Raw genomic sequence first — 9,924 nt, forward strand, 5'->3', positions numbered from 1 at the left:
GTGTACAGCCCTCACAAACTGACAGAACACGTTTAACTGATTGGATGAACCAATATGCTTTTTATTGGTCATTCCATGTTTGTTGAAAATGGAGAAGAAAAAAGAATGAAGTATAACTATGTATCACATCTCCTGTGGTTTCTGCAATGTAGGCAACATGACCAGGGTTTGTTTACATGCACCAGGGTAACCGTGGAGATGATGAGAATGACACGTATTGTTTGAGAACTTTCTTGTGATTAAATTTATGGAATTAAAAATGGGAATTAGCCCTGCACATACAAAGCTGTGGTCATACTGAACTGCTTTGTATAGCACAGAAGAACAAAGATCTAAATCTACAGTATGTGAGATTTAGAGTGAAGCTGGACCCAAGCCGAGTTTCAGGCAGTCCTAGGGGATGGAGAAGGCGATATTACTCAGACCCAGTGGTCCGTTGGGAAGAACATGGATCTTGAAATATAGCTGATGGAACTTGGGCTTTCTTATGTTGGGGGGGAGGGGGTACGTGTAACACGACCTCTGGGACGTATAGACTTGGAAAGGTCATTTCTGAAATGTCACTGCCCATTATGTCTGGAGAACGGGAGGTGTTTGCCCTCTACACCGTTTATCCATGGAAACACAGACGCTGTGAAGATGATGCCCTGAGGAGGTCTTTCCTGTTCTGCCTTTTTACAACACGGGAGAAATAGACATAGACCTAAATGAATGGTGTTATATACCAATGTACCAAAAATGGCGCACTGCTGAGAGCTTGTAAGAGAAAGGACTGATCGTGCACACGGGCACAAAACCCATGAGCAGAACACGCAAACGTCCGCAGCTGAGAAGGAGGAACATTTAAAAGAGGAGGAAACTGGTTTTTCCATTTTTACTTCCTCGACCTGATGTTTTGGTCGAGTGTTCCTTGACAAGATTCAAGATAAGTTGAAGTTATACTTTCCTACAATTGTCAGCTTCACTAGCATCATAATTATTGTTTTCAGTTTCATTCTGTGTTTCTTCTGCAATATGAATAAAGCACAAAGGAATAAAAAGGTTAAGAAAGGAGCAGTACATGGTTACACAGTAAAAAGAACTCTTGGTCACAAAAAACAGGCTGGGAGGTGCTCTTGCTTTTGATTTATGAATGAAGGACACTTGTAGTAAGTAACTGAGGCCAGGCAGGACAAGCACCAGGCACAATATGCATAACATCCTCAATAAAAAAGGATTATTAGCTGAATGCTGGCACCGAGGTGTCATTGACTTTTGCACGACACATTTAAAGAGGTGACCACTGCTCAGGTGATTTGTGTGTTCATTGCTTTATTTTGTCTACATGTTTTCAAAGGGAGCCCATTCGAGATATACTGTCTTTACTCTTGATTTATATGAGTAAATTATAATTCAACCAAAAATCTTCAATTTGGTTTTCTGTTATTTACATTGTAATACACATTGAGGTCATCTTTTTCACTACAACAAAACACAAATGAATTTGACCTTTAAAATAGAGACCTGTGACCACCTTAGAACCCATTTTTTGTTGTCTCCTCCTCGGTCTGGATTAAATGACCTCACTGTGTATGCTGAAATTGGGGACATACATAAACCACATTGAAAGGATCACACTACTTCTCAAGACAAACTAGCTTCTCTGTAAAAATATGAATGTATAACTTGAATTGGTTCAGGATAGCCACCTGAACATGCTTTGAAAGATCAATGTGAATTGGACTTGTTGCAGAGAGACTGCAATGAAACATCCATTCACTTCTGGCTCACTGGAGAAGGGGAATGTAACAAACCCAGGGTTTAGCATTGACCTATTTAAACATTTGAGTTATTTGTACACATATATAGAATTGCTTTGCATATTGGAGCCACTATGTAAAAATAAATTCCTATCCTGAGATACCTAAACAGAAACATTTTAGGCTTGCCACATGTTTGCCTCTTTGAAGGCACGATTTTGGTTGCAGAGTGATCTGGCTGGGGCTCATCCTCTATCCTGGGGTATTTTGGAGGTTTGTTCGGAGGACCTCTTGCAGAACACTCACATTTTAATGCTGATGCCGACCTCTAGGCAATGAGCAAGCAGGAGGGCTGTCATGCAAAACCCTAGTTGTCTGTGTCTTCATGTATCACATGGGGTGGCCATACATTGCCGTCAGGTCAAAATCTATCTATCTATCTAAATATATTTGCATTGCTTGCTTATTCCCCATGATAAAGGTTGGCTCCCATTGCACACATAGAAGTTTATATAAAATCATAAAATGTATTGTGATAACGCGTAAAGTTTTACTCCAATTCTCGAGGGTTCTGGTTGTGATGGTAACAATAAGGCAGATGACAATAATAATGCCGTAGAAATCAACAGCTGTGCCATTTCAACAACAGGCCGTTTCAGTGGACTCTCGTCATTAAATTACAGATGTATGCAAGAATTATAGAGTCGGGTTTCATATATGGAAAGAATTTAAACGTTGCTGATATCTACAGGACGCGAAATAATCTACGCACGTTTGCAAAACGTGTAACCCCTTCGGGGACAGCAACGCTCTACCTAGATGCTGCGTTGTTTATTTATCTGATTTTCGTTGGAGGCTCGGTCTCCTTTAAATAACCGACGGAGTTAATTAATTAAATTCAAAAGCTTGCAACTAACTGAAGCATTATTCCAACCGCATCTATCTTGTAGACTGGGAACCAGGATGGCAGCTCCGTCCGAAGCTGAACGCGAGAATGAGGGGGCTTCTAGGAAAAGACGCATCACCAACGCAACCAGCTGCCATTTCAGTCGCCGCAGCTCATAGCATCCTTCCATTTCTAAAATCAACAAATCCTTGTTTCACATTCATATTTCTAAGGACCGCCTGCATGTTTTCCTGAACGTGTTTGTTTTTAATTAACGGATTCGTAATTTGTCCATCCGTGTTCGTTGCTGTTCTGGGAATGATAACACGCCAAGATGGTCCGCATAGTTAGCGCGCTGGGTTTGGTAATGTTCAGTGTCGCTTTGCTCATCTTATCCTTGATCAGCTACGTGTCAATAAAAAAAGATTATATCTTCACAACGCCCAAATATGCAAACTCGGGGGGACCGAGAATGTATATGTTCCATGCTGGATTCCGGTAAGTAATGAGTCACAGCCTATGGTGTTTGTCGAGTGTGTAGCCACAATTTTTCATATGTATGTGCCTTTTACATTACGCACATACGTGATGAGGTGCATGAAAATACATAGCTGCACGTACATGTACACGCTAGCTGAGTGGTTATTTTGATGTTCTCGTTGATCTCAAGCGTCAGGGGCAGGATGAATTTCTTATTCGCAAGTCATGGTTTTGTGTGTGTCCGTATGTGTGCGTGTGTGTGAGAGAGAGAGAAAGAGAGAGAGAGAGAGAGACAGCAATGGAGCCTACTTCAAACACCCATGCCCCGTATCATTCTGAAACCCAAAAGACTTCGAAATAAAATACGAGATTTGGACCAGGCATAATGGGCGAGTCACGTTTGATAATATAGTATATTTTCATGTTCGGATCTGTATTGATTTCGATGCATCTCTTCTTGCGAGAGATGTGTAACGGCGCAGTAGCAAATGAACTTCCGCTTACATCACAGTGGCCTTTTCTAGGTTTAGGCAGAATATAAAAAAACATGCACCGTTACATGAAGCAGGGAAACAGAAAGTGGCTTTCCCCCAGTGTTAACAGCAAGTGTCAGCAGTGCCCCTGTGTACGCTGTTACAGGGAGCTCTCCTTGGTGCTGATTTGCCTGTCTGGTAGATTCATTTTCACTTGGTAATCATCTTCCTAAGTCATATCCAGGGTTTTGTGATGGGAGCCATTTTGGAAAGCTCTGTGATGACCTGATACATTGAAAATGTTCTACTGTTCTTCATCCTTGTTTTATGATGTTTGAGAATGCATTATTTGCAATTTGCATATACAGTGGTGTACAGATGAAAAACACTGGTCCAAGCACACAGATGTCTGGAGGCCTTGGAGGCCAGGACTTATGATAATCTTTTAATTGTACAGAAGTATTACATTGTATGTATTGAATATAGGATAGTGCAACTACCTGGTTGTTTATAAGTATGATGATGCCATTGAATTGCTATATATCAGGTGATCTGGTGTATGTGTTTCTATACATATTTATTTAACCTTTAAAACTGCTGTATTCCTTAATGAGGCTCAGATGTACAAAACATCACAGTACTATTATTTGGCTGTGTAAACTGCATGCTTGTATGTGTGCATGCACTCTGTGAACTCAAAAGCAATCATAAACCGGACGGTCAGTCCACACTCATGTAGTTGCACAACATCAAGGCCTAGACGGCACTGTAAAGAAGGAAAGAGGGATTGTAACAAATGGAATTTTAACGAGGCCCAAGTCTAAAAACAGCACATTAATTAGCTTGAAAATTGACTTCTGTAAGCTGGGGGGCATTGATTAGAGTTGCTTTTAGCAGCTGTCTCCCAATGATACTGGCACTGGGCCTCTCTCTCTCAATGGAAAGGAAAATGTTTTTCCACAGGTCCCAACTGGCCATGAAGGTACTGGACCCATCCTTCCTACCACTCACCAATGCCCTGAATGAGGAACTGCAGGAGAAATCAGCCAAGTGGAAGTTCAACAGGACAGCCTTCATACAGCAAAGGTGAGAGAGGTCCAGTGGAACTGTGAACAGGGGGTTTAGGAATGCAAAAAACTGGAAGTAACCAGGCAACTGCCCCCCTGATACATGTTTGTTCCTGTCTAACCGCCTTTCCATTGTCAATGTAAATCTGTGAGTTTGACTGTTTTTGAACTGACAGAACTGAAACACAAAAATACATTTAAGGTTGCTAAGTATGTGGAAAATCACAAGCACAGAGAGGTTAAATAAAAATTTGTAATATCACTTGTTTTTTTAATGTGTGAAGACTTGCTAGCAGAGTTTCTGATGGTGATTTTTTGTGCTACATGACAGCATAATATCCCTCAGAATCATAATTCATTGGTTTCAACTTGATGAGTCCACGTGACATTAGCACTGTGGTAATTTTATTTATGAAGGATACCCAGTCACTTATCTCAATAGCCCACAGAGAAGATTAAACTCGATCAGGGAAATACTGAATCAGATTCTAATCTTTTGTTGATCCAGCAGATAAGGCAGGATGCGTGTAGCTGGGAAAAAGTGATCATGCAGCACTTTCAATCCATTATTACTCCCTGAAATTACCAACGTTCCTGATTATACAGAATAAATAAATTGTCATTAAGCCAGAACACAAGCAGATTTGACAGAAAAACATTGCTGTGGTCGGCTTTTTCAAACCAGCTGCCCTGTGTGCCATGATATGCAGTGAAATGTGCTCAGACTTGCATCTGTTCAACTTCAGAAAGGAAATCTCAAACTACATTGACGTGGCCGGCAACTTCACCCTGACGAAGAGCTCGGTGCGCGTGGGCCAGCTGATGCACTACGACTACTCCAGCCACAAGTACGTCTTCTCCATCGGGGAGAACCTCATGTCCCTGCTGCCCGAGTCCTCGCCCATCGTGCCCGAGCGGCGCTTCAACGTGTGCGCGCTGGTGGGCAACAGCGGCGTGCTGACGGGCAGCCGCTGCGGGCCCGAGATCGACCGCTCCGACTTCGTCTTCCGCTGCAACTTCGCCCCCACCGAGATCTTCCACAGGGACGTGGGCCGCCGGACCAACCTCACCACCTTCAACCCCAGCATCCTGGAGAAGTACTACAACAACCTGCTGACCATCCAGGACCGCAACAACTTCTTCCTCAGCCTGAAGAAGCTGGACGGCGTGGTGCTCTGGATCCCCGCCTTCTTTTTCCACACCTCGGCCACCGTCACGCGGACGCTGGTCGACTTCTTCGTGGAGCACCGGGGTCAGCTCAAGGTGCAGCTGGCCTGGCCGGGCAACATCATGCAGTATGTCAACAGGTAAGACGCCGACGTTCCCCTTACAACGGCAGAGGGGCAGGTACTGACGTGCAGGTGACTCTGAGCACCTACGCCTGGGTTCAGTTTGATGGAGTATGATTGGATCTTTAGTTTCTCTGTAACAAAACATGTATTCTAATAGGAACATAGTGTTTTCCAATCTCATGGAAAAGTATTTTTGGTCAAACATTGTATTTACTCATTCTGAGCATTTATCAGTCCAAGTACACATGGGCTGTGTCTGAGTATTTGCACCTTTAGATGCTATTACAGGCCAATGAAGGTTGTTGACTACAACAAACACCGTTGTAGTTTTTGCTTTTTAATTAATGAATTTCAATAGCTTGAAACCTGTCTAAGAAGTTATCAATTTTGTGTGGCCTAAGTTATGAAGATATGGTAAAGATCTCAGCCGTGGCATCTGATCTAGTGATGCATGTACCATTTCATTGTGTATCACATTTTTTGGTTTAAATTTGAGTGCCAGTTTGTACACAGCTGCTGTACTGTTTAGCAACCTACTTAAGCTGAACTACTTCAGGAAGCATCCAGCTTCTAAAACTTATATTAAAAATATAAGTTCCCAAATTTGTACTGGGTGATATCTACCAATCAGGCAGAGAATAGTTTTGAAAACCTGGTGAACGCCACATATTTATTCCTTTGCTGTTCTCTGTTCTTTTACTGGGCAAATACATTTATTGCTTGCCATATGCAAAACAGTCGGATAGGTATTCGCATAAACTGATCATAAGAATCACAGGTAGTTACATATTTATTTAAAATCTGACAAGACAAACATAGATATTGTAAAATTACACAGTAACTCACTGGCAGTCATATATATGCATTGCTGTTAAGTTTCTATTATCAGCATAAAACCCATTTTTAGGCATAGTTCAGCTGTACGAAACCACTTAATTAAGCATAATCATTTGTTTATCAAATTAAACCACACAAACATTGATTTAAAATTTACTAGCATTGTGCAACAATGGTGCAACAATTATCTATGTTGTTGCTTGACAATTTAAGAAGCTAATTCTAATTAATTACATTCTAATACAACATTTTATTGCTAACAGTTCAGCATGTGGAATTCATGTGAAATGTATAAATGTTCTATAACATATCATCATACTCAATGTGACATACAATTGGCCTACTTTATTGCAAAAAAAAATTATTCTTGCAGTGCATGCACGCTTTGCAATTTAACGGAAATACTTATGATATTATATCTATATGGTTTGAAAATATTCAGGAGAGGACATGCAAGAGTTGTGCAATCTACAAATCATACATTTTTTCAGTGAGTTCTATGCTTCTTCAGTTTCATGTCCCACGTAAATTCAAACACATTGACTCAAAGACGCAAACACACATTGAGATCTGTTCTAAATCAGATTTTATTTGTATCCTGTTCACATTGTACACCTTTTGCACAAATATTTGAAGGAATCATTAAAGTGCAACTTTATTATAACGGAGGTTTAGAGTACAGAACATGACAGCATACACTACGGTGAGAGGGATTTAGCAGGAAGCACAAAACTCATAAAGAGTGCGATGTACCATGCAAGTCAGGACAACAACTTACGGGGAGAGGCTTAGCGGAGCGCTCGCTGCGGCTGCTGGAGCCAAGAGGATGTGCGATAATCTCCCTCAATCCCACCGAAGCCAACCCGCTCGCTGAGAATAACTCCTTTTGAGAAGGTCAGGCAGTCTCATGACTCCTCAAGTGTTCATTTTCCGTGAGCGCTTTTCTGCTGGTGAAGCACACAGTGAAGCAGACACTGAATAGACCAGGGAGGGGGCTTTGGTGGAAGTGCAAACATACTGTGAGGTTTAAGGCTCTCCCTGCGTCCTTGAACTGAAAACAGACAGGTCTCAGGGCACTGCAGAAAGCAGAAAAAGACAAAAAAATGAAGTTTATTTCCAAAAACTTAAAAAACGAAGAAGCTTTGCTCAGTGGGTGAACAAATGAATTTTAAGAACAAATGAAGATGTAAAGCTGAGTACTCTGGCCCTTGCAGTCCCATGTTTTTTTTGGCGTCACTTCTGAGCTGTCTTCTTCTGCAGTGAGGGTGGTGGTTGGAGGGAGCAAATAGAAAGTGTGTTTTACCACGTCACCTGGCTAAATGTGAATTACCTGGTCAGGTGCCAGCACCCCAACTTTAACTCGCATTACCACCTTTTTTACTGTACATATCTGCAAGAAGAAGACAGCACATATATACCTGTGTCCAACCATTCACTGAATGGGTAGATATTAGAAGGGATTGCCAGATGCCTTAATTACAAAATGGAATGTGCAAGCTTTTTTGACTGAAGAGCTGGAGTCATGGCTTAGTTTGTCATAGTCATGGCTTAGTTTGTCATAGTCATGGCTTAGTTTGTCATAGTCATGGCTTAGTTTGTCATGGCCCGCCCGCCCTTCAGCCGGAACGTTTCTCCCTCCGTGTCCTCCACAGGTACTGGAAGACCAGGCAGCTCTCCCCAAAGCGCCTGAGCACGGGCATCCTGATGTACACGCTGGCCTCAGCCATGTGCGAGGAGATCCACCTGTACGGCTTCTGGCCCTTCGGCTGGGACCCCAACACGGGCAAGGAGCTGCCCTATCACTACTACGACAAGAAGGGCACCAAGTTCACCACCAAGTGGCAGGAGTCCCACCAGCTCCCCTCCGAGTTCAAGCTGCTGTACAAGATGCACACTGACGGTGTTATCAAGCTCAGTCTCTCCCACTGTGCTTAGGGAATGGGAGGGGGGCGTGGGGGTGGGGATGGGGTGGGGGTGGTCCATCTGGTAACACTCTCCCAGGACGGGCCCCACGATAGCCCACTGTGCCACCACCTGCTTCAAAAAGCGAAAACAATGGCCCACTGGCAGCACGGGCAGTGCGAATTCAGTACCCACCCAAGCACAGATTTTTGTTTTGCTAGCGGCAATTGCTTTTACAATTACATGCCACCACAGGTGTAATTGTAAGCTCTAAAGGAAAAGAGAGATTAAAGCAAAGTGCAGAATGACCTGTTTTACCATCAAGGCACCAACAGACCAGCTGAATGACTGCACTGTTTATATGTAAGAGGTGAGATATTGTGCGTGTCTCCGGAAGTTGAAATATTCAGCACATATTTTGCTAGTTGAAAAAATAGAATAAGGAGGAGGGCTTCCTGCATATAGTGTTGGCTGCATAATGCCATTGGAGGCTTTGGATATTGATTCATAGGTACAGTAAATAAGTGGTTTAAGGCAAAGCTTCCTAACATACAATTGGGACCAATTGTCTTAGCTTTGAGGTCACAAAAAAAGAACAATACCAATTTTTACACATGACTATTTATTTATCTTTTCAGTAAGACATATCTATCTGTATATAACTTCCAATTAACTAGCAGTAGGGGAAATATAACCCGATGATTCAAAGAATGATGTTTACAGAGGGCCGAGCATGAGATTACTCCTAATAAGGTATACATAATTTGCATGCTCAGATGACTGAACGTTGTCCGTAGAGTAATTCCCAAGTACAGTGAGTATATATAGATAGATACAGTTTCATCTGTCTTAAAATGTGAGTTGAAGCGCTAGACATTAATCACATCTTTTAAATTGCTGTAGAAAATCAGTAGAAGATCTCTAAAATGTGAAATAAGCGACCGACCAATATCAAACTACCAGTTTGACAGCTGGTTGGCACAGGGAATCATGTTATATTACCCCCATCTCACAGGAGTTCCTGTTGTTCTGTGCGATTGTACCCTATGGGTAATTTGGTTTGGGAACCTCTGCATCCAGCACAATGCTGTACCATATATATGGTTTCAGGGGGGAAAACCAATCACTGAATATTTTGACCTTGGCTTTCAAAAACAAATTTCAAGGCAGATAATTTTTTCACAATGGCATAATTTATTAAAGCTTCGAAATATATATATATATATATATATATATATATATATATAT

General features: G+C 42.0%; 1 protein-coding gene across 1 annotated transcript; it reads left to right on the top strand.

Moving 5' to 3' along the window:
* Window positions 1–2,349: 2,349 nt before the first annotated feature.
* Window positions 2,350–8,736, top strand: st8sia3 (ST8 alpha-N-acetyl-neuraminide alpha-2,8-sialyltransferase 3). Its single transcript, XM_035389810.1, has 4 exons — window positions 2,350–3,123; window positions 4,542–4,664; window positions 5,392–5,952; window positions 8,427–8,736. Exons 1-4 carry the CDS (start codon window positions 2,960–2,962, stop codon window positions 8,707–8,709), a joined length of 1,131 nt encoding a protein of 376 aa, XP_035245701.1. The 5' UTR covers window positions 2,350–2,959; the 3' UTR covers window positions 8,710–8,736.
* The last annotated feature ends 1,188 nt before the right edge of the window (window positions 8,737–9,924 follow it).

This window comes from Anguilla anguilla, chromosome 14, assembly GCF_013347855.1.
Source record: "Anguilla anguilla isolate fAngAng1 chromosome 14, fAngAng1.pri, whole genome shotgun sequence".
Lineage (NCBI taxonomy): Eukaryota > Metazoa > Chordata > Actinopteri > Anguilliformes > Anguillidae > Anguilla > Anguilla anguilla.